The 25,613-nt window shown below is 45.6% G+C and overlaps 1 protein-coding gene across 3 annotated transcripts in view; it reads right to left on the reverse strand.

The window, feature by feature from the left end:
* The window catches only part of C1H1orf100 (chromosome 1 C1orf100 homolog), a 39,580-nt gene extending 19,454 nt beyond the window's left edge, over positions 1 to 20,126 (reverse strand). For all 3 annotated transcript variants that reach the window (XM_023216155.2, XM_023216153.2, XM_023216154.1), the window contains exons 1-2: positions 20,028 to 20,126; positions 8,354 to 8,422 (exon numbers count right to left, since the gene is read on the reverse strand). In XM_023216155.2, coding sequence (XP_023071923.1) covers positions 8,354 to 8,409 — 56 coding nt within the window. In that variant the 5' untranslated portion in view covers positions 8,410 to 8,422; positions 20,028 to 20,126. The remainder of the gene's footprint in view (positions 1 to 8,353; positions 8,423 to 20,027) is intronic.
* Positions 20,127 to 25,613: the final 5,487 nt, after the last annotated feature.

Below are 25,613 nucleotides of genomic sequence, written 5' to 3' on the forward strand. Positions count from 1 at the left end.
CTGGGATTGCAGGTGCGAGCCGCTGCACCCAGCCAGAAAACAAATTTGAAGACCATCTGACACAAAATAGAAAGACCGCTTAGGACGTGATGGTAGTGCTTTACGTGGGCCATGATGAAGCTCTGGTATGATGGAAATGTGGATGGAGAGGATAGGGCTGATTGAGGATATTTTAGGAGATAGGATGGAGGGTAAAAGACAGGGAAGTGTCCAAGACAAAGCTGCGTCTTCGAGCATTGGAAAGTATCCCGCCTTTCCCCCAGAGAGGGAACACAGTAAGTGGCCATCATTGGGAAGGTGACCTTATTGAATTTGTGCTGCCTGGACACGTGGGGTCTTTCGGGATGTCCCACCGATTCTGAGCAGTCAGTAGATACCATAAAAATTCAGTCAGGAGGCCGGGCGCAGTGGCTCATGCCTGTAATCCCAGCACTTTGGGAGGCCGAGGCGGGTGGATCACAAGGTCAGGAGATGGAGAACATCCTGGCTAACATGGTGAAACCCCGACTCTACTAAAAATACAAAAAATCAGCAGGGCGTGGTGGTGGCACCTGTAATCTCAGCTACTCGGGAGGCTGAGGCAGGAGAATGGCGTGAACCCGGGAGCGGAGCTTGCACTGAGCTGAGATCGCACCACTGCACTCCAGCCTGGGTGACAGAGTGAGACTCTGTCTCAGAAAAAAAAAAAATTCAGAGTCAGTAGAAAGTAGCACATCGTTTTGCATAAAATATCTCACTAAATATGTGTTAGATGATGGACGAAAACTGAAACTATGCCTTCAGTTCGACTCAACCAACATTTATCGAATGCACACAAAACACCCTGCACTATGCTAGGCTCTGCAGATACAAAGCTGACTAAGAAGCAGCCCTTGTCCTCAAAAAGCTCTTCACATGCTGAAATAGTGATCTGAATAAAGGGTCGATAGGACACAGAAGAGGGAGGAGTATCTAAGACCGGTATAAGTAAAGGGGATGGGGAGGAGATTCCAAGCAAAGGGAATTATAGACACCAAGACGTGGACAGAATTGGGTTCTGAGTGGAGTGTATGAGGGCCAGAGTGGACCTGGTTGTCTAGTATGAAAGGCAAGCGCTGAGCAGGGCGAGTTCTGTCTCTGTCTGTGCAAAGAGGACCTCTGGGAGCTCTGATTTGCAGAAAAACCACAGGCTGTCTGGGCCTGCCCAGTGCCTGGGACAATCTGACTGAGCCCTGGTTGGTAAATAACAACGGGTATTAAGTCATAAGAAAAGAGAGGAACTGGCACAATAAAGGGAACAAATGCCCTTTCTGAATGCACGGGGGTGGGACACGTAGCTTTCTTAGGCACCTATCCATTTTCTGAAGCACCACCTTGGAATGTTACCCCAGGGCCACACTACAGTTTAAGAATCCACCTAAAGGATGTTGGTTTCTACAGTGGCTGGGTTGTTGGCGGTGGGCTGGGTTTTGACCATGGCATGCATACAAACACACACCTGCTGAATACAGGTGAATAAACTCAGCGCCGCTCCTTAGAAGCAGTCAGTAAAAGCTGGTTTGAGGATAAAGAATCCTTACACCAGCACCAAGTAATACTCCCTGCCGCCACCCCTTGGGAGTGTCTCTTGGCAGGTTTTGGGAAGAGTGAAGAGACAATGGGAAGGTGCGCGTAAGGAGATGGGTGTGGAGGGAGGGCTGGCTGGGTGGAGAAGAGAGTTTTGACCTCCTAAGGGGAAATGTCTAGCCAGGCCAGAGGCTGTGCATTACCCAGCCTCAGCGAATGACTGTGAAAGCACGTTTGGACTCTTCAGACTTGGCTGTGGAGCCCAGCCCAGCTCAGGGCTCTGCTCAGAGTGATTCTGTTGACCTGGGTTGTAACCAGCTCTAGGAAGCCCTTTCCTTCGCTCTGGGCGGGTGCAGGCACCATGCATGATTTCGAGTCCCTGATGGCTTGGCTCATTCAGTCCACATGAGAGCAAAGCTGTTCCCTGGGAGGGTTCCCTGGGAGGGTTCCCTGGGAGGGTGACTGTAACTGGAGCGGAATCTGGGCTGAGCCAGAGTCAAAATTCAACGTGCATAGCAGAGGCCAGGGGTGTCCGTCCTCCAGAGCCTGGCCCCACAGCCCCAGGTAGCCTGTGCTCCTATGACTGCACTCTTCTCTGTTCCGGCCCTGTTGGGACTCATGCTCCACAGAACATTTTTACAGAAATGATCTCACTTCATCCTCACAGTCACCTCGCAAGGTAGCCCTGATCAACTCTCTGCTTTATAAGAATAGCCCAAGTCTCAGAAAGGTTAAGTGGACTTTTTAAAGAGTAAAGTCCACTTAAACGAGGAAATGCCAGCACTGTGAATCAAACCCAGGTCTCCAAACTCCATGTCGCACTCTGCCACCCAAGGGTATGTGTGATGATTTTTTTTTAAAATAGGAATCCAGTGCTATTTTCATACAAACTCTGTGATTCTCTCATTTTGGGGCAGACAGCAAATAGACATTGTATAGTAAAAATAGGAAAAGCCATAAAGACACAGCGATGTTGGCTGGAAGATGCTTTTAACTCAATGAAAAGTACTCACTGCGAGCTCCGTTGTGTCTCCAGTGTGCTAGGTGCTAGGGATACAGGGATGATAATATTGTCTTTCCACTCAAGAGTTCATAATCTGCTCAGGAAAGCCATATTTAGGCAACTATCTAACCATAGACAATGTGGTGAGCGCTATACCTGATAAGAAACTGAGGCTCGGGGGAAATAAATAACTTTGCTAAGGACATGAGCTAGTAAGTCCAGAAGACGGAACTAAAGGAAGGACTGGGAAGCCCCCAGACCTGTGCCGTCATCTCCCAGGTTTTACCAGCTCTAGAAGAATCTCCTCAAGGAAGTGGGGAGCCTCAGTTTCCTCATCAGTAATGATACCATCTTCTCCATTAATGGATACATAAGAGTAAACGAGACCTTTGTACTTGGTGGCTGACATCTCCCAAGGTGATGATACAGGAGACAGAAATTATTTAAGCAGATGGAAAAGGCAACAGAGTCCTCGGCGGAATTTCCCTTTTAACAAAAGCGGCCCCAAAGTCATTTCTTTTCTAACAAAGAGCAGCCTGTAAAATCGAGCTGCGGACATGAATAAGCAAGCTGGAAACTTGCAGGGTGAATGCCAGCAGCTGTGTCCATAGAAAAGGGCTACCTGGGGGCCAGGCACGTTCAAATGGAGGCTCCATCTTCCCTTTTCTCTGTCACCACGTGTATAGTAAAAACAAAAACAGGCAACTGAATGTGACCCGGCCAGGCAGAGAACCCATCTGCACAATCAAATATTAGGGTGGGGTGGCCAGCTTCTTCACATGCCGTGCGAACAGCACACCTAGTCCTAACCAGTTCTTCTCACGTTATGCAAATGGCACACCTGGTCCAACCAATCTTTCGTGCCCTATGTAAATCAGACACCACCTCCTCAAGCTCATCTATAAAACCTCCTGCGCTTCACCAGGGACCAGAAGACCCACTGGGACTCCCTCTCTCAAGAGAGAGATTTTCTCTTTCTTTAGCCTATCAAACCTCCGCTCTTAACCTCGCTCCTTGTGTGTTCACGTCCTTGATTTCTTTGGCGTGAGGCAATGAACCACGGGTCATACCCCAGAAAAATGACGCTGCTTCAATATCATCCCACTCAGGATGGGCTGGCCACACGGCTGCCTCTGGATCTTCAGAGACTGTTTCGATCGAAGTTTTAAAAATCTATTTAAATCACACACAAATTCTGTGTCTTTGATCGTTTACAACACACTGAATTTAACCCACTTAAAGTGATCTTTTCAGGAGTATCCTGCGTTCCACAAACCAACGCCACACTCAGCCCTACTCTGAGTGACAGGCCTCCAGCCTGTAGCCAGGGGATGGCACCAGTAAACAGTTGCATATAATAGGATTTTTTTTTTCTTTTTTTTCCTTTTTCTTTTTGAGACGGAGTCTGGCTCTGTCGCCAGGCTGGAGTGCAGTGGTGCAATCTTGGCTCGCTGCAACCTCCACCTTCCCAGGTTCAAGCAATTCTCCTGCCTCAGCCTCCCGAGTACCTGGGACTACAGGTGTGTGCCACCACACCCCGCTAACTTTTTATATTTTTAGTAGAGACAGGGTTTCACCATGTTGGCCAGGATGGGCTCAATCTTTTGACCTCATGATCCACCTGCCTTGGCCTCCCAAAGTGCTGGGATTCCAGGCGTGAGCAGCTGCGCCCAACCAATATGAGTATGAATACAAGAATTTTATGTGGCCACCGCTAAGTGTGAACCATTTAACATTTACTTTGATTCAGTGTCCCTGCTGATTTTAATCTGGTTTTCCATAGCATAGCTCTGAGGCTTGGGCATTTAAGGATGAATTGGATACGTGCTTGTGCAAAACTGCACAAAGGCAGGCTCAGGTGCCATCAGTCACCAGGGGACAAACCACACATAAATGACTGGATAATGTTGCTCACTCATTCATTTTAATGTTTTCCACAACCGTGCCTACAGGGCCTACCGGGAATGGTAATCTGCAAGGCGGAGGTCATGATAGTGAGTTGCAGAGAAAGGGAAGTAAGCCCTGCCCGGGGAGCTAACCTGGAGATGCAGCAAAGTGCACTGACCATAAGCACAGACGTGAGTTTAAGATCCATGTCCGCCAGTCACTGGCCGTGGGATCTGGGACAGTCATTTAACCACACGGTGCCTTGGTTTCCTCATATGGAACTCACAGTAGTGAAAGTTAAAGGAGTTCAGATGCACCTAGGACAGTGCTTGGCACACAGTAAGAGCTTCAGAAGTATTTACCATTATTATTCCAGAGGGGGTGACAGGCAGGAAATAAAGAAACAGATAAAATAGGCCAGGCGCGGTGGCTCACACCTGTAATCCCAGCACTTTGGGAGGCCAAGGCGAGTGGATCATTTGAGGTCAGGAGTTCGAGACCAGCCTGGCCAACATGGTGAAACCTCGTCTCTACTAAAAATACAAAAATTAGCCAGGTATGGTGGCGGGCGCCTGTAGTCCCAGCACTCGAGAGGCTGAGGCACGAGAAATCGCTTGAATTCAGGAGGCAGAGGTTGCAGTGAGCCAAGATCGTACCACTGCACTCCAGCCTGGGTGACAGCACAAGCCTTTGTCTCAACAAAACCAAACAAAAAACCAAAAACCTCTCCTTCCCGAAACCCGGATGAGGAGGAAGCTGGGGAGAGAGGAACAGAGCTGGCTCCAGTATTTCCTGATTGTCTCGCCACAGGCTTTGCTCTTTCTGGGTGTGTTTGAGATCTGTTTTGTTCACTGTGGGGCCTATTTAACTCTGGTCTCCTCTGGGGAAAATGGAAACAAACCTCCACTGGCCACTCCTGCCCGGTGCTCTGTGGTGTCTGGACCTGGCCTGGAGTCTGGGGGTTTGGGTGGGACTGAGCACAGCAGGCCCTGGGGCCCCTGGAGGCCTAAGGCTGGGCTGTCTTCAGCTTTCTGGGGCTTGTCCTCAGAGCCGCACGTGGGTCGGGGGGCATACTGATGGCTCCCACTCTTCCTGCACCTAGTCTCGGTGCCCCCACCCTCCGCCCATAGTGCTCACCGTGGGACAGCTCTTGATGCCTTTCCTGACCTGCCAACACATGGGTCCAATCCATCAGCAAGTCCGTGCATTGCCCCTCCAGGCTGGATCTCCCATGGGACGGCTTTTCTCCGGCTCACAGCCGCCCCTTGGTCCAGATCACCATTGCCTCCCCCTCCCTGCTCTCTGCAACAGCCCCCACTGTTGTCCTCGGACAATCTGTTCTCAGAGTGAGCTTCATAAAAAGTAAATCGGATCAGGGTCCTCCATTGCATAAAACCCTTCAACTCACTGCATGTGTAATAGCATAAAACCCAAATGTACTGTTGAGGGCCACAAAGCCCTCCAGGAACTTCTCCTGCCTCTACCTCCCCAAACTTCTCCCAGCTCCAGCCCCCGTGTCACCATGTAATGGCGTCTTTCATGACTCAGGGCTTTTGGACCTGCACTTCCTCCTCCCTAGACCACTCCCTCCTCCCGCCCCCCTACCCCATCACCCAGCATCATGCTCGGCTGTCAACTGCTCAGAGAGCTGTTCCCTGAACACCCTGGCTAGAGAAGGTATTCTCCTTCTGCCTGCCCCTCCGCCTTCATTATTCTCTCTCCCACCCTTTCCGTTTCCTTTATAGCCTTTATCACAACTTCCAATTCTTTTAGTTGTTTCTTTTTCTCTCTCTCTCTGTTTTTTTTTTTTTAGACAGTCTTGTTCTGTTGCCCACACTGGAGTACAGTGGCACGATCTCGGCTCATTGCAACCTCTGCCTCCTGGGCTCAAGTGAGTCTCCTGCCTCAGCCTCCCGAGTAGCTGGGATTGCAGGTGTGCGCCACCACGCCTGGCTAATTTTTGTATTTTTAGTAGAGATAGGTTTCACTATGTTGGCCAGCCTGCTCTTGAACTCCTGACCTCAAGTGATCCACCCGCCTTGGCCTCCCAAAGTGCTGGGATTACAGGCACGAGGCACTGTGCCAGGTCTTAAAAGCAAATTCTTAAGGTGTACCCAAGAAGGACACATCCATCCATTCACTCCTTCTGTAGTTTCTGGAAGAAGGACTTCTCTTTGTTGACCAAACATGGCTGAAATAACTCAATATTAAAATAAACATGAGGCTGAGTGTTGTAGCTCACACCCGTAATCCCAGTACTTTGCGATACTAAGGAGGACTGCTTGAGGCCAGGAGTTCCAGACAGTCTGGGCAACATAGTGAGACCTGGTCTCTACAGAAAATTTAAAAATTAGCCAGGCAGCTTGTAGTCCTAGCTACTCAGGAGACTAAGGCAGCAGGAAGATCAGTTGAGCCCAGGAGTTGGAAGATCATAATCCAGCCACTTCACTCCAGCCCAGGCAACAGAGCGAGACTTTGTCCCTAATAAATAAATAAAAATAAAATAAAATAAACATGAGGCTTGCTCAAAGCCATGAAGCCAGTGGGGCTACAAGAGGCTGATGCCCAAATCACAGTGTGAGGTTTCTGTCACAAATTTATAGCTACTACCCTTCTGCAGACTCCATCGCAGGTGGTGAAGGGAGAGCGGGGTTAGGATTTACAGACTCATCTGATACCAGATTTAGTACAACCAAACATATCTAGGGCTTGTTATTCTTGTGCCATAGAGGACCTTGAAGAAAGACTGAAACGGCTCCTTAGTTTCCATCTGTGCTGTCAGCTCCCATCGTGCAGAAGCACAGGGGCAGTTTGTTTTACCCCAAGCAGAGTAAAATGGTCTAATCCAAAATATAGGCCTGGGTTGCTCAGACTTCTCAGTAAAGCTCTTCCCTAGCAAAAACCAATATCCTTCTGGTCTTTTGGGAATTTGGAGTTGCCTGTTTGCTTGGATTCTGCAATGGGTGTGAGGTTTCTCTTTCTCACAACTTCCCTAAACCCAGGGTAGAGGCTAGAGCAACTCTGTGTTGGATGCTAATTCACCCTGTTGGCTTCTGATTAACCCCTTTTATTAGCCCATTTTCCTACTGCTATGAAGAAATACCTGAGACTGGGTACTTCATGAAGAAAAAGAGATTTAATGGACTCACAGTTCCACATGGCTGGGAAGGCCTCACAATCATGGCAGAAGGCAAAGGAGGAGCAAAGGCACATCTTACATGGCAGCAGGCAAGAGAGTTTGCTCAGGGGAACTCCAACTTATAAAACCATCAGATCTCGTGAGACTTATTCACTGTCACGAGAACAGCATGGGAAAGCCCCACCCCATGATTCAATTACCTCCTACCAGGTCCCTCCCATGACACGTGGGAATTATGGGAACTACAATTCAAGATGAGATTTGAGTGGAGACACAAGCAAATCGTATCACCCCAGGCCTCTAAGATTTCCAGTTTCTCTATAGTTCCTGGTGTCAGAGCAGGTACTTACTGTAAGTTCTGCCCTTTGGCCAAACAGCGTTGGTGTTATCATACTTCAATTGTCCCCTACATCCCTTCTGTATCACTCTTTCCCTATGGTATCTAAACCCTAGGTCTCAGGGGTAATGGTGCAGACATCCACCATCTCACCTCACTGCCACCCGAGACACGTATGTGGCTTCTGTTCATAAGTCCCTGTTAAATATTTCTTTGTAAGAAACTGGATTTGTCAGTCTCTTTCTTTGGCGTCTCAGCTTCCTCTGACTTTTGCCAGTGGGTTTGCATAGACCTGCTCATCAATAAACATCCAAAGAGCTTCCCTAGAACTCCCTGGCAGTGGTCTCTCAACCACTGAGCAGCAGGATGTGCAGTTCTAACTCCCCAGGCACCTGGCTGCCTGGCCTCAGCCCTGGAGGCAGTGCATCTGGAAGAACTATACCTTGGCGGGATCAGTGGGCGACGCTCAATAAATTCTCGTAGTCGGATGGTTGTCATGATGGATGGGAATCTGAAAAAAATACATAGAGTAAAGGATCATATTACCAGTTTCCACATAATTCCATGGGTGAGCTATCTAGTACCACAAAGTCCATCTTGAAAGAAATCGGTAAAAATATTTGACATGGTAGAAGGATGATGCTTATAGGCTATTTAGGGAAGGAAATACAAGATTAGTAAAGGAGCAAAAAGAAATGGCAAGCATAAGGCAAATACATACAGATACGCTTTTCTTTAAAAATCAAAGGTAAAAAAATTAAATAAGTATAAATCAATAAGAAAATAAAAAGCAAAGGTACTGCGCTAAAGTTAGCTGGGCATAGTCTCCTGTCTCACCTCATTGTTTTTTTGTTTTTGCTTTGATCAGTTGTGCCCCAAGATCCTGTCTCATTTCTTGCAAGCTAAGCACAACATTTCCCAGAGTCCCTCATGACAAGAATCCCGGCTAAGAATGAGAGCCCTTTCATCGGCTGTGCTTGCTTGGGATTTGGAAGGTGGACATGAGGCAGAGGCTGCTGCCTAGATCTTCTCTACTGGCCAGCAAGGTTGTGAAGACATAGCACTTCTTTGCAGCAAACGTCCAGTGTCTCATCTCCAGCTTTGGGGCAGATAAGAAGCAACTGTTGTGAAGGCAGTGGCTGAAGTCTGTGTCCCAAGGTTCAAATTCCAGCTTCCTGGGTAGCAGAGGCGGTGGCGTTGGGAGTAGGTTCTTGAACTGATACTCCTGGAAGCAGCTTCCTGATCTGGACTGACATAGCTTTACCAGTGATGGGTCAGTTTGGTGGAGATGTTCTAGATGCCTCCTGGGGGCCCCACCCAGAGCCTGTTCCTCCAGCCCTTCTGAGGATTTTTTTAAGCACTTCATTTTGTATGTTAATCCCCTTTCTGTTTCCCACACTGATCCTAGACTAAACATATATGTTGTTTCTAGTCTAAAATTTCTTATCATATATTTTTTTTTTCCCCCCACAGGGCCTCACTCTGTCACCCAGGCTGGAGTGCAATGGCACAATCTTGGCTCACTGCAGCCTCCACCTCCCGGGTTCAAACAATTCTCCTGCCTCAGCCTCCTGAGTAGCGGATTATAGGCACCTGCCACCACACCCAGCTAATTTTTGTATTTTTAGTAGAGATGGGGTTTCACCATGTTGGCCAGGCTGGTCTCGAACTCCTGACCTCAGGTGATCCACCCACCTCGGCCTCTCAAAGTGCTGGGATTATAGGCATGAGCCACTGTGCTTGGCCCACATCTGATTATTTACTGGAGAATATGGCTTGCCACAAGCAAACTACTCCATTTAAATAATCACATAAAGTGGTGAGACCCCACCTCTATGAAAAATACAAAAAAAAAAAAAAAAAAAAAAGCCTGTGTGTCGGTGCTTGCCTGTGGTCCCAGCTACTCAGGAGGCTGAGGCAGGAGGATCGCTTGAGCCCAGGAAGCGGAGGTTGCAGTGAGCCAAGATCATACCACTGTGCTCCAGCCTGGGTGACAGAGTGAGACCCTGTCTTAAAAAAAAAAAAGAAAAATCACAGGAAAAAGAGTAAACAATGGGAAGGAAAACTGAGTGGCTGGGGGACAAAGGCACACTTTTTACCATTTACCTGAGGAATTTTGCACCCTGCCTATCTATTATGTATGCATGAAGACAAGTGGGCCTGCGGTTTGCACAAACATGGCTAGTGGTGTAGCAGAACATTGGACTGAGACCTACGTGACCTGCGGCAAGTCATTTCCCCATTCTCCACACTGATTACAATCGCTCTCTGCAGGGTTAAAGGAGCAGTGATGTGTGCGAGAGTGTTCTGTGTCCTTGAAAACATCTTTGAGAAAGGAGAAATGTGAGTTCCTATTGACAATCATGGATTATGTATCAGGTAACATGTATGAACTCCTATTAGCCTCCTAGCAACCCTACAGAGTTTTATCGCTATTTACTCCCAAGAAATTGAGGTACTGAAGAAGTCAAGTAACTTGTATGAGGTTACCAAGGAACCAGGGCTGGAACCCTCTGGCTGCAGAAATATTTATTTTAACTCTTATGCTCTATCAAAACAATCACAAGGCACCCAGACCATCAGCCAACACAAAACTAGGACTATTCCGTAACCAGGAGACCGAAAGGACTGGAAAAAAAAAGTGTATGATGTCTCCTCCTCTTCCCTTTCATAGACAACAGTTAACTCATTGCCTGCCGGCTGGCTAGCTGCTTTATTTCATCTGAGTGTGTTTTTCAAAGCAACTTGAAGATTTTAAACACATTACATTATAATGGAATAGCTGGCTATCCAACAGAGCCTAATCATTTATAATGTACTTTTACTGCTGTGATTATTTGAAAAAAAAAAAGAGAGAGAGAGAGAAGGAAGGAAGAAACAATGAAAGAGAAAATCTGAGTAAATACACCTGAGCTCTTGGTTAATTTGATAACTCGAACTCCGAAAGCTTCATGACTGCAGAGTTTACTTCAGTAGAAGTGATAAGCTGGACAGAAGTGATGAGAGGCTGGACAGAAGTGATGACAGGCTGGACAGAAGTGTTGATAGGCTGGACAGAAGTGATGATTGGCTGGACAGAAGTGATGATTGGCTGGACAGAAGTGATGATTGGCTGGACAAAAGAGACAGGCTGGACAGAAGTGATGAGAGGCTGGACAGAAGTGATAGGCTGGACAGAATAATGCAGGGTATTCAGGGCTCTTGCGCTCCTAACAAAGACAGCCCCAACTATCCTTTAGAAGATAGAGTGAGTGCTCAGTGCCTAGAAATTCTGAATCAGTCTTGTAAGGGAATAAATTGGTCACGGGTTGCCATGCTTTTCTTGGATATATAGGAGATGTACATATTTATGGGGTGCATGTGCCATTTTTATACAAGCATTCAATGAGTAATGATCCAATCAGGGTAATGGGGGTATCCATCACCTCAATAATTTATCATTTCTTTGTGTTAGGAACATTCTAATTCCACTTTTTAAGTTATTTTGAAATGTAGAATAGGCCGGGTGCGATGGCTCAGGCCTGTAATCCCAGCACTTTGAGAGGCCGAGGTGGGCAGAACACTTGAGGTGTTCTGAATCCTTGAACTCAGGAGGCAGAGGTTGCAGTGAGCCGAGACGGAGCCACTGCACTCCAGCCTGGGCAACAGAGGAAGACTCCGTCTCAAAAAAAAGAAAAATAAAAAAAGAAAGAAAAAAAAGAAATGTACAATAAATTGTAGACAATAGTCACCTGTTGTGCTACCAAACACTGATCTTTTTTCTTCTAACTGTATTTTTGTTCCATTTACCATCCACTGTTTATTCCCTCCTCCCCACTCCCCTTCCCAGCCCTGCTAACCATCATTCTACCATCATTGTACTCTCCATCTCCACAAGCTCCATTTCTTTTCTTCTACAAGTTCAAATTTTTTCAAGCTCCCACATATGAGTGAGAACAGGCAACATTTGTCTTTCTGTGCCTGGCTTATTTTACTTAATACAATGTCCTCCAGTTCCCTTCATGTTCTAAATGACAGGATTTCATGCTTTTTTTTTTTTTTTTTTTTGAGACGGAGTCTCGCTCTGTCACCCAGGCTGGAGTGCAATGGCGTGATCTCAGCTCGCAGCAACCTCTGCCTCCCAGGTTCAAGCAATTCTCCTGCCTCAGCCTCCGGAGTAGCTGGGACTGTAGGCACCTGCCATCATGTCCAGCTAATTTTTGTATTTTTGCAGAGATGGGGTTTCACCATGTCTTGGAACTCCTGACCTCAGGTGATCCTCCCGCCTCGGCCTCCCAAAGTGCTGGGATTACAGGCATGAGCCACTGTACCCAGCCAATTTCATACTTTTTTATGGCTGAATAATATTCCATGCATATATATATATATATATCTCACATTTTCTTTATCCATTCATCCATTAATAGACACTTGGGTTGATTCCATAGCTTGGCTATTGTGAATAGTGCTGCAGTAAACATGGGAGTTCAGATACCTCTTTGATATAACACTTTCCTTTCTCTTTGATATATACCCAGCAGCGAGATTGCTGGATCATATGGTAGTTCTATTTTTAGTTTTTTGAGGAACTTCTACACTGTTCTCCATAGTAGCATTCATTATTGCCTGGCTTTTGGATAAAAGACATTTTAACTGAGGCGAGATGATATCCCATTGCATTTTTCTGATGATTAGTAACGCTGAACTTTTTTTTTTTTTTTTAGACTCACTCTGTGTCTAGGCTGCAGTGCAGTGGTACAGTGGTGTGATCTCGGCTCACTGCAACCTCTGCCTCTTGGGTTCCAGTAATTCTCCTGCCTCAGCCTCCCTAGTAGCTGGGACTACAGGCACGCATCACCACACCCAGCTAATTTTTTATATTTCTAGTAGAGACAAGGTTTCGCCATGTTGGCCAGGATGGCCGGATTCACCTTGTGATCTGCCTGCCTTGGTCTCCCAAAGTGCTGGGATTACAGGCGTGAGCCACCGCGCCCGGCCATGTTGAACATTTTTTTTTATACCCCTGTTGGCCATTTATGTGTCTTCTTCTGAGAAATGTCTATTCAGATTTTTTGCTGATTTTATTTGATTAATTAATTAATCAATTTTTTGAGATGAAGTTTTGCTCTCATTGCCCAGGCTGGAGTTCAATGGTGTGATCTTGGCTCACTGCAGCCTCCGTCTCCTGTGTTCAAGTGATTCTCCTGCCTCAGCCTCCCGAGTAGTTGGGATCACAGGCGCCCGCCACCACACCCAGCTAATTTTTTGTATTTTTAGTAGAGGTGGGCTTTCATTATGTTGGCCAGGCTGGTCTTGAACTCTTGACCTCAGGTGATCCACCCACGTCAGTCTCCCAAAGTGCTCGGATTACAAATGTGAGCCACTGCTCCTGGCCCTTTGGCCCATTTGAAAATCAGATTTTCTTTTCCCTATTGAATTGTTTAAGCTCTTTATACATTCTGGTTATTAATCCCTTGTCAGGTGGGTAGTTTGCAAATGTTTTCTGCCATTCTGTGGGTTGTCTCTGGTTGCCATGCCATGCAAATGTTTTTAGAGGAATGCATTAGCAGTGGTGTTTGAGTCCAAGTCAATGCTCCTACGATAATCAGAGGACCTTGTCTGGGAGTGGTTACCGATCTTTAGAGAATTTCCTGCACCTTATGTAAGGGATACCAAATCACATTTTTTTTTTTTTGCCGTTAATCATAATCTCTTGGACACATAAGGAAGTGTAGTTTGTGATAAGATATATCAGTACATTTTATTTTAGTCCATCTTAAAAAATATAGCCACATACCAAATCCGAATGTGATAACTCAAGTATGAACATATGGTAAAATTACCATCATTTTCATAGTCACGGCCAGTACTGCACAACTGTTGTTCTCAGCACCAGGAACAACATAACTTTCAGCTCCCTTAAATATGTAATTGTTTAGTTACCTTAATAAAAGACGCTCACTTAGATGTGCCCCAAGTAAAATTCTTCCAAAGCAAACAAAATTGTTATCCGTACCCTTGCCCTACCATTCACTCAATTTCAATTATGCTTAGGAAATCTTTGAATGTTTTTATTTACCACTGAAAACATAGTATGCCCAGAGTAAATAATGCCATAAGACAATATTAGAGCCATCCATGAATTCTACACATAAACAACTATTTTCATGTTTTTATAGCATATATATGTGTGTGTGTGTCTATATAGACACACACATATACATACTTAAATTTTTTTTTTGAGACCGTCTCACTCTGTCACTTAGGCTGGAGTGCAGTGGCACGATCTCAGCTCACTGCAACCTCTACCTCCTGGGTTCAAGCAATTTTCATGCCTCAGCCTCCTGAGTAGCTGGGATTACAGACATGCGCCACCATGCCTAGCTAATTTTTGTATTTTTAGTAGAGACGGGATTTCACCATGTTGGCCAGGCTGGTCTCGAACTCCTGACCTCAAGTAATCCACCCACTTCGGCCTCCCTAAGTGCTGGGATTACAGGTGTGAGCCATCATGCCGGCCCATACAGAAATATTTAAACCACAGCAGATATTCTATTTTGTAATTTTTAATTTAATTTTATTTTCTTTTCCTTTTTGAGACAGAGTCTGGCTCTATCACCCAGGCTGGAGGGCAGTGGTGTGAACTTGGCTCACTGCAACCTACACCTCCTGGGTTCAAGTGATTCTCCTGCTTCAGCCTCCTGAGCAGCTGGGATTACAGGTGTGTACCACCATGCCCGGCTAATTCTTTTGTTTGTTTATAGTAGAGATGGAGTTTCACCATGTTGGCTAGGCTGGTCTCGACCTCCTGGGCTCAAGTGATCCTCCCCCTTCAGCCTCCTGAGTAGCTTGGACTGCAGGTGCATGACACCACTCGGCTAATTAAATAATTTTTTTTTTTTGTAGAGATGGGTCTCACTATGTTATCTGTTATCTAGGCTGGTCTTGAACTCCTAGGCCCAACCAATCCTCCCACTTCGACTTCCCAAAGGGCTGGGATTACAGGCCTGAGCTGCTGTGCCTTGCCCTATATCATATTCTTTGTTTCTCATTGAACAATATATCATAAAACTTTTTCCACATTGCTAGACTACTGTTTTTTTTATTTTTATTTTTTTTCTGAGATGGAGTCTCGCTCTGTCACCCAGGCTGGAGTGCACAGGCACAATCTTGGCTCACTGCAACCTCTGCCTCCTGGGTTCAAACGATTCTCCTGCCTCAGCCTCCTGAGTAGCTGAGATTACAGGCACATGCTACCACGCTTGGCTAATTTTTGTATTTTTAGTAGAGACAGGGTTTCACCATGTTGGTCAGGCTGGTCTCGAACTCCTGACTTCGTGATCCATCCGCCTTGGCCCCCCAGAGTGTTGGGATTACAGGCATGAGCCCCCTGCGCCCGGCCGAGTATTCTTAATTTTAATATTTCACATTCCTTTGTGTAGTTTAGTAAGGGTCATTCACCACTCTATTTAACATAAGACTCCACTCCACCCCACTTCTGAACTCCTTTTCCCTGCCTTTGCTTTGTTTTTCTCCAAAACACTTTTCCCCATTTGCCATACTGTACGTTTACTTATGTATCTTATTTATATTTGTTTTACCCTGCCCTCATTAGAAAGTAATCTCCATGGTGGTTGCAGTAGCTCATGCCTGTCAGCTCAGTGCTTGGGAGGCCAAAGTGGGTGGATTGTTTGAGATCAGGAATTTGAGACCAGCCTGGGCAACATGGCAAAACCCCATCTGTCCAAAGAACACAAGAATTATCTGGGCAGGTGGCGTGTGTCTGTAGTCCCAGTTACTTGGGAGGCTGAGATGGGAGGATTGCTTGAGCCTGGGAGGTGGAGGTTGCAGTGAGCTGAAAAGACGCCACTGCACTCCAGCCTGGGTGACAGAATGAGACCCCGTCTCAAAAAAAAAAAAAAAAAAAAAAGGAAAAGGAAAAGAAAAGAAGAAAAGGCAGGATTGTCTATTTTGTCTACTGCTATAGCAGTCAGGTCAAAGATAATAATTAGCACATGGTAGACATCTGACAAATATTCATTGAATAACTGAGTGAGTTATAATTTATTTAACCCAATACCCTAATTTTGGACATTTTGGTCATGCTGAACATCTCTATGAATATGTTTCATTTTATTGAATTTATTTCTTAAGGTACATTGCTAAGAGTACCTTGCTTGCACAGCTTCGTGGCTCCTAGGAGGATTCAGCCACCTCCATTAACTAATATTGGCCCCCAGACCACTGAGGTTAGACTGTCCGTGCACAGAAATTAAAATTTAACAATACAACTTTTTATCACATTGGTGTTCAGAAGGTGAACCAAGATAAATGAATTAAAAATGCACGTTGCAACAAACTTCCTCAAAGATAATGTTCAACACGCTGACTTCAGGAACAAATCTGTAAGATTTGTCAACTTTCTCAGTACGTTTTTGGCATTATATAATATGGATTAAATCACATTTCTACAACATACAATAATAGTAAAGAACCTAATAAAATTCCCCCATCTGTGGTAAAATTTCTTAGCAAACTGTAGGGAACCTTCTCAGTCTGATAGCGAACATCTACAGAAACCTACAGCTAGCGTCATACATAATGGTTAAGGAGTGAGTGCTCTCTTCCTAAAATCGGTAGCAAAACAAGCATATTTACTGTCATTACTCGTATTAAACATAGTGCTGCAAGTCCTAGCCAGCACAATAAGAAGAAAAGGAAATAAAAGGTATACAGATGTCCTTAGCTGCAAATGACATAATTGTCCACGTAGAAAATCTCCAGAAATCTACAAATAAATTCCTAAAACCAACAGCTATGCTTAGCAAGATCGTAGGATTCAAGATTAACATGTAAAAAAATCATATTTCTAGATATAAATTAAAAATTGGAACAAAAATTTAAAACACAACTATTTACAATTGCTTAAAAATGAAATACGTGAAAATCGAACAACACATATACAGGATTTGTATAAAAACTACAAAATGCTGATGAAAGAAACCAGAGAGACCTGAGAGGTAGACTACATTCATGGACTGGAAGACAACATAATAAAGATAACAATTCACCGTACAATGATCTGCTTTATCTTAACAAAATCCCAGCAGGATTTTTTGTAGATATAGACAAACCTATTCTAAAATTTATTTGGGGCTGGGCGTGGTGGTTTATGCCTGTAATCCCAGCACTATGGGAGGCCGAGGCGGGCAAATCACGAGGTCAAGAGATCGAGACCATCCTGGCCAACATGATGAAACTGTCTCTACTAAAAATACAAAAATTAATGGGGCATGGTGGCGCCTGCCTGTAGTCTCAGCTACTCGGGAGGCTGAGGCAGGAGAATCACTTGAACCCGGGAGACAGAGGTTGCGGTGAGCTGAGATCGTGCCACTACACTCCAGCCTGGTGACAGAGTGAGACCCGGTCTCAAAAAAGTAATTAATTAATTAATTAAAAGAATAAAATTTATTTGGAAATGCAAGAGAACTAAAATAGCTGAAGCGATTTTGAAAAACAGCAACTACCCTCTGGTAGAGAGGGGTGGGGAAGAACCTCAGCTAACACCCACCGTCCACCAGACCTTTCACATGGGCTATTTCGTCCAGTCCTTGAAAGAATCCTGCACGATGTTCATGATTACTCTTAGTTTATAGAAAGCGTGAAACCACATGTTTAAGTTCACACAGCCAGGTCTGTCTGACTCCAAGGCTCAAGCCCCTTCCACTGCAGCATCACTGATCAACTGATCCATTCAGCAAAGATTTATTAACCAACTGCCTTTGCCTGACCCTGCCAGGCAACTACAGGAAATGTGTTTAGCAAAAGACACGTGATTTCACCGTCCTGTTGCTTACAGTCTGGTGAAGGAGATAAAGTCAGATATTAATCATAGAGCCACAGAAGTGCATATAAAATTAAAGCACAGTCACTACTAAAACAGAATCCTTTCGTACCAGATTACCTTCCAGGCAGCTGGGTGGCTGCATCCCCCTCTCCTCTTTCAGAGGTCTAACAAAATAGACTCTAAGAGCAGATAAGTCCCATTTGCTTCAGAAAACCTGGACATTTTCCCTGATAAGAAGCATCTGAAAAGCTTTCCCCAAGAAGAAGGACTTTCTGAAGACTTGGTTGAAAAACATTTTAAAAATTGGCATCTATTTTTATGATAGGAAAGAATTTTAAAAAGTGTTGTTGAATCAGGCCAGCCATGGTGGCTCACGCCTATAATCACAGCACTTTGGAAGGCTGAGGCAGGCCTTCCAAAGTGCTGAGGTCAGGAGTTTGAGACCAGCCTGGTCAACATGGTGAAACCTGTTTCAACTAAAAATATACATACACAGATAAGCCGGGTATGGCGGTGCGCACCGGTAGTCCCAGCTACTCTGGAGGCCAAGGCAGGAGAATCGTTTGAACCAGGAGGTGGAGGCTTCAGTGAACCAAGATTATGTTACTGCACTCCAGCCTGGGCAACAGAGTGAGACTCCATCTCAAAAAAAAAAAAAAAAAAGAAATCAAAGTTTGGGTACTCCCAGTACAATGTCAGGTGAAACCAGTCACAATTATTTAGCAAATTTAATCAACTTACGGGCCCCCATGAAAGACAACTAGCAAGTCATGAATGAATCTGTCCAGAGAAGGGACGGAAGAAGGATATTCGAGTCAGGGTCCCGAGACTCTGATGTGATACATCTAGTAAGATTTGGAAAATTCAGTGAGTCCATGGAAACCTGTGGAATAGTCAGAAAATGGCATTTGAACTGGTGAGTAAATTGTATCAGTTGATTTCCTGGATGCATTTATTTTATAATGCCCCTTTTCCTTGTAAGTGTTGCATCTGTGCTCATGAAATTAGAGGAAGTTCAGCCTCCGGGGAAAGCCGCGCCCTAGTGACCTGAGGGTGCAGAGAAGGCATAGGTGGGGAAGTGCTTTAGGACTGACATGACTCACCCTGCTATGAGCATGACGACTGTTCTAACTGCCTGTGAGCATGCGTGCTGAGAGGCTGTTTAGAAGAGGGCTCGCAGCAACTGAGTTACTTTGTCAGTTCCCTATTGCTTCTGTTTTTTCAGGCAGCCAGTTTTCCCAGTTCAGGAAGGTTGGTCCCCCTCTCCCCTGATTCTCACCAGCTCTGTAGTGAATTCTGCTGCCTGAATACTCACTCTTTCTCCTTCTCTAGCCTAAATTAAACCCACTCTTCAGGGCTTTGTTCAGGTCCTACGTAAGTTCTCTACGAGGCCTCTCTTCTGAGTTTCAAATGGCCCATTTCCCTCCTCTGAATTCCCAGACCCCTGGTAAATTCTCCTATGCATTTTGGTTCTGAGTCTTCTCCTTTTTGGTTTATTGGTTTCTGAATTAATTTCTTCTATTATTTAAGAAAAATTAGTGACAACTGTCTGCCAGGCTTTGTATAAGGCTCCAGAAATTCTTCAAACAACAAGACATCTGGGTTTTTTGTTGTTGTTGTTGTTCATTTTCTTAAATAGAGACAGGGCCTTGCTATGTTGCCCAGACTGGTCTCAAACTCCTGGGCTCAAGTGATTCTCCCTCCTCGGCCTCCCAAAATGTTGGGAGTATAGGTGTGAGGCACCATGCTTGGCCAAGACGTCCATTTTATACAGCACTTTGTCTCTTCAGGTAAAACATGAGCTCCTAGATGCTGGGGACCACTTCGCTTTGGTGGCCACGATCTTCGCTCTCTTTGTCCTTCTCCTATCTCATTCTCTTGCAAAGTGTTCGCTCTCCGAGCAGTGCTTGATGCATACGTCAGAATCAGTGAATAAATGAAAGAGTCAATCAATCAGCTAACTCAGTGACCTGTTCATCTAGTTAACCGTTTTTAAAACCTAGGTATTCTTGTATCACAGAGAACCAGATATCTTATTAAATATAGGTGTACCCATTTCTGAGAAAAAAAAAAGACACGTTGAGTTAAAACTATGACAAGAATTCAAAGTTGAGAGGGATGAGTATTCACTTTCTAAAAGAAATTTTTGCTTTACCGAAAGGCTTGCCATAAAGTTTCTTTATGTTGTGAGTTCCTGTCTCTAAAATATTTGAAATGCAGTCAACCATGTAGTCACGCGGCCACTAAGTGAGGAGAGAGGTACAGGCAGTAACAACCACACGGCTCTTACCTGCCTCAGCTGCGTGGGCGGAGACCTCCTTGTTCTTAAAAGTACTCTGAGGACAGTGATGATTACAGCTGCCTCCTGCTGCCGGATCAACTGCAGAGTGGCAGTGGCAGGGCCTGATTCCTCTACATCATTCAAAGGGTATTGTGATGCACGAAAGAAAGGGCAGGCCGGGCACAGTGGCTCAAGCCTGTAATCCCAGCACTTTGGGAGGCCGAGATGGGCGGATCACGAGGTCAGGAGATCGAGACCATCCTGGCTAACACGGTGAAACCCCGTCTCTACTAAAAATACAAAAACTAGCCGGGCGAGGTGGCGGGCGCCTGTAGTCCCAGCTACTCGGGAGGCTGAGGCAGGAGAATGGCGTGAACCCGGGAGGCGGAGCTTGCAGTGAGCTGAGATCCGGCCACTGCACTCCAGCCTGGGCGACAGAGCCAGACTCCGTCTCGGAAGGAAGGAAGGCAGAAAGGCAGGAAGGAGCAAAAATTAGTGCGAAAAGGAAAATCAGATAGGCAAATGATCCAGGCTATCTAATCACTAGAGCTTTCTTTTCTGTAAAGATTGTCCCAAGGACAACGTAAGGTGAAAATCTGGGTGGTGCCACACTGAGGAGTCCTGCCCTTTGCAAGCTAGAACTGAGGAAGTATGGTTTGGCACGAGGGGCAGATGAGGCCAGCTCTGCCTTGTCCAAGGCTAGATCAGGCTCCAACCTGCTTCTTTGCAGGTATCAAAGGAGAATTTTAATTATTTTAAAATATGGTTCAAACCAATCCATGAAGTGTCACAATAGCACTATTATATAGAAGCAAGCCATAACCTGAGAAAAAGAAGTGGCAAAAATATTTATTTTGACCAACCTGTCAAAACCAAACCAAAACCAAACCAAAACACTGGCATTGTCTCTTTTTTTTTTTTTTTTTGTGATAGAGTCCTGCTCTGTTGCCAGGCTGGAGTACAGTGCCACAATCTCGGCTCACTACAACCTCTGCCTCCTGGATTCAAGCCATTCCTCTGCCTCAGCCTCCTGAGTAGCTGGGACTACAGGCGCCTGCCACCACACCTTGCTAATTTTTTGTATTTTTTAGTAGAGACGGGGTTTCACCGTGTTAGCCAGGATAGTCTTGATCTCCGGACCTCGTGATCCTCCCACCTCGGCCTCCCAAAGTGCTGGGATTACAGGCTTGAGCCACCGCGCCCGGCCAACAGTGGCATTATCTACAGTAGGTTGTCCTGGAAACAGGGACACTTCTCAGTTAAATACAGTCTGCAAGTGAGAATGTAAAATATTTCCATAAGATTCCAGATGGCACTCGGGAGAGACTAGGGCTAGGCTGGGTTCCTGCTGGGAGCTTAACCTATATGGAACAGGCATGAAATAATGTAATAACAGAGTCTTGGTGACACAGCATTTTGTTGAAAGTGGATAAGCTAAGGAAAACTTCAATATATGAGGACAGAAGCAACAAACTGGAACCACACTAAGAGAAATGATAAATTGGGTCTGATTTGTTGAGGAGGCACCTCATGTTGTGTTAGCTATTAGACACACACCATCTTGAATCTCCATCACCACCATGGAGGGAGATTCTCTACTGAAAATGAAGTATTTCTATTTGAAATGAAGGCTAAGAGAAGCTAAGGAACTTGCCTAACAGTCCTACAACCAGGCTGTAATGAATCTATGATTTGAATCCAGCTATTTTTTTTTTTTTTTTTTTGAGACGGAGTCTTGCTCTGTCGCCTGGGCTGGAGTGCAGTGGCCGGATCTCAGCTCACTGCAAGCTCTGCCTCCCGAGTTTATGCCATTCTCCTGCCTCAGCCTCCTGAGTAGCTGGGACTACAGGCGCCCGCTACCTCGCCCGGCTAGTTTTTTGTATTTTTTAGTAGAGACGGGGTTTCACCATGTTAGCTAGGATGGTCTCGATCTCCTGACCTTGTGATCCGCCCGTCTCGGCCTCCCAAAGTGCTGGGATTACAGGCTTGAGCCACCACGCCCGGCCTGAATCCAGCTATTTGATGTCAAAGGCATTTTAAAAGTAATAACCCATATTCTTCACTGAGAAAAAAAATGAACAAAAAATTCCCATGTTCTTTATGTAAGATATACCTGTCAATATAACAAAAAGTTCAAAGAAGAAAGTTTAAAAATGAACACAGGCCAGGCGTTGTGGCTCACGCCTGTAATCCCAGCACTCTGGGAGGCCAAGGTGAGTGGACCACTTGAGGTCAGGAGTTCGAGACCAGCCTGGCCAACATGGCAAAACCCCATCTTTACTAAAAACACAAGAAATTAGCCGGGTGTGGTGATATGCACCTGTAATCAGAGCTACTCGGGAGGCTGAGGCGGAAGAATGGCTTGAACCTGGGAGGTGGAGGTTGCAGTGAGCCGAGATCACACCACTACACTCCAGCCTGGGCAACAGAGCAAGACTCTGTCTCAAAAAATAAATAAATAATAATTACAAAAAAAGGAACACAGATCTCACTGGTCAGAAATTATCATTGTCCACAATTGGTGAATATCAGTTTCGATTTCATTCTAGAAATATAAACAGATGGAGGTTAAGAGTGAGAGGGGTTTTATAGACAAATAATTTTAGAAAACTGGGATCATACTATACACGCCATGTATATAAAATATAAATATATAATTTAAGTGCATTTCAAAATATTTAACTGAAGAGTTAAACCGAAGTTATGACGAATCTACACAGTGGAAGAGGCTGTGCCGACTGCTCCTCAGAACGGCCTCTGAATGGCAAGGGCCGCTTTTGCATAAAGACGCTCATTGGTAGACATTTCTTCAAGCCTGTGCCGTGCCTGGTGACCTCTAACACCTAGTTCTCCATTCCCCTCAGCTTTCAAATGTCCTCCAGTCTCCCCGCTGGGTTTTGTAAATGGCAAAGTTAGTGTTTCCTTAGATGAGTGGCATTGGGATTGTCCTGCAAAATGTGAACACAACACTATCGGTCTATCTTTCCACCGTGTCATATTGTCCTTTGACTCTCTCAAAAGGCCAAATATTGCCAGGCCATACTGACCACCATCCAGGTCAGCCTCATCACCTTTTCTTACAGTACATCCATGTCTTATCTTCATGTTTAGAAGCACATTCGTTAAATAACCCTTCCCCCAGGATCCACCATTAATTTGGAGTCATCTTCTGTCCACCTAATCTCATACTTCTCCCTTGGTGATGTCAGAGAGCTCGGAGACCTTCCTTATCTGCATAGAACCTTTAAATCTTTAAAATAATACATGTCCTGGCTGGGCGCAGTGGCTCACGCCTGTAATCCCAGCACTCTGGGAGGCCGAGACGGGGTGGATGACCTGAGGTTGGGAGTTCAAGACCAGCCTGACCAACATGGTGAAATCCCATCTCTACTAAAAGTACAAAATTAGCCAGGCATGGTGGTGCATGCCTGTAATCCCAGCTACTCAGGAGGCTGAGGCAGGAGAATCGCTTGAACCTGGATGGCAGAGTTTGCAGTGAGCCAAGATCACACCACTACACTCCAGCCTGGGCAACAAGAGCAAAACACTGTCCCCAAAAAATAAATAAATAAAAATAAATAAGTAAGTAAATAAATAAAAATTACATGTTCTCATAATTCAGAAAATACAAAAAAAGTAGGAACATTAACATAGTATGAGATTTTTCAATCCAGAGACTCTACTATTACTATTGGAGTTCATTCAATAGATCGCAGTTATGACTGGGGTAGGGTGCCATGTATATTTCGGTTCCCAGGAGGGAGTCCTGGCTGGTTAGCCAGAATTCGTTCCAGGACAGAGCAACTGTGCTGCGTGCTCCTCATCCACTTTCCACCTTCGAACACGGAGCCAACCCGACACGGCAGATTCCCTGCCCTTCCTCTGTCCCCCTGCCGGCTCCTCCACCTCTCCAGTCTAAAGGTGCCTTTTAAACAGATGAGCCCTCTAGTCACAGAAAGTACAGGGATCCCTGCATTGGAAAATGCTGTGCCTTGCCTCGACTCCCCTTAGGGACCAAGCTGCGTCCATACCTGCTGAGACTGTAGGTTGCCTCTTGATAACTCACAACGAAATTGCGCTTCAAGAATTGCCCTTAGGCAAAAACAAATAAACAAAACTGATGTCCAAGGTGTGTGCTCCCCGCTGCAGGCAGCCGTATCCAGTGACTTGTCAATATGAGGGTGACAAGGACGAATCCCCTTGCCTGGGTTTGGGACAACTGCGAAGGGTCATCCCAGCCTCAAACTCCCTGTGGAATCAACTGGCTGAGGCAGAGCCTTTGCTGCATCTGAGTTATTTTTTCCCTCTACTCAATCCTGCTGCCTTCGTTCCATTGTGGAGACAGTTCTTGTGCCTCTCTTCTCCAATAAACCACCTCCACACCAATCTCCCTGTCAGAGTGTTTCCCAGTGTTTCCTGATTGGAAAGAGTTGGTCTGGGAATGGGCCGAGGATGCAGACTCTAAGATGAACTTTGGGATTCCGTCGCCTACCAGCAGGCTATCAGTAAAGTCCTCCTTACCAGTGAGGAGGAGTAGGGCTAGCCTCTGGCATTCTGTAGGGAAGCAACTGTTAAAACTTTCACCTAGGCCAGGCATGGTGGCTCATGCCTGTAATCCCAGCACTTTGGGAGGCCAAGGCAGGCAGATCACCTGTGGTCAGGAGTTCGAGACCAGCCTGGCCAACATGGTGAAACTCCATCTCTACTAAAAATGCAAAATTAGCTGGGCATGGTGGTACATGCCTGTAATCCCAGCTACTCGGGAGACTGAGGCCGGAGAATCGCTTGAACCCGGGAAGTGGAGGTTGTGGTGAGCCGAGATCACGCCATTGCACTCCAGCCTGGGCAACAAGAGCGAAACTCCGTTTCAAAAAAAAAAAAAAAACTTTCACTTACAGTACAAAAGGACAGAGGAGGAGGAGGAGGAAGCAACTGGCAGGTGCAGTTTCTCAGTCATTTGAGAGGTTGGAGAATTAATTATGAGAGTAATGAAACTGGATAGTTCCTGATGAATACAATCTATGCTTTGCAGTGAGATGGCAAACATCATCATTAATTTAGGCAAAGTGCGAAAGCAGGGCTCCCCCTTTGCAGCATACAGAGAGGCTCTCATTTCCTGCAGCAGGCCGGCAGGAAAAGATGAGAATTAGACTAAGGATTTAAACGTAAGGGTAGTGGGCCCCCGAGAAGAACCCGGCAAATCTGCTCTACCAACATCATGGCTGAATTTGGAAAGGATTGGTGACTTCAGATGTGGTTGAGGACAAAGAGGTCAATGCACTTGATAGCTTGCAAACTCAGCTTCATCTCTGTCCAGGGTTATTGTTCCTCCCTGGCTTGATGGCTTGAAGATAATGCAGGGGCCATCTCACCACGGCCTCAGGGTTTACCACATTTCCTCTGCTGGCCGCCAGATGATAATTACGTGGAGCAGCAACATGACCTGCAGGGGAAGTGCCTGGCCCACCAGAGAGGAAAGAAGTGATGAGTCAAAGGAAAATCATCTGAATTTCAGTCATAAGGAAAGATTAGACAAATTCAAACATTCTGCAACATGACTGGCCTGAACTCTTTAAAAATGATAAAGTCCGCCGG

This window comes from Piliocolobus tephrosceles, chromosome 1, assembly GCF_002776525.5.
Source record: "Piliocolobus tephrosceles isolate RC106 chromosome 1, ASM277652v3, whole genome shotgun sequence".
Taxonomy (NCBI): domain Eukaryota; kingdom Metazoa; phylum Chordata; class Mammalia; order Primates; family Cercopithecidae; genus Piliocolobus; species Piliocolobus tephrosceles.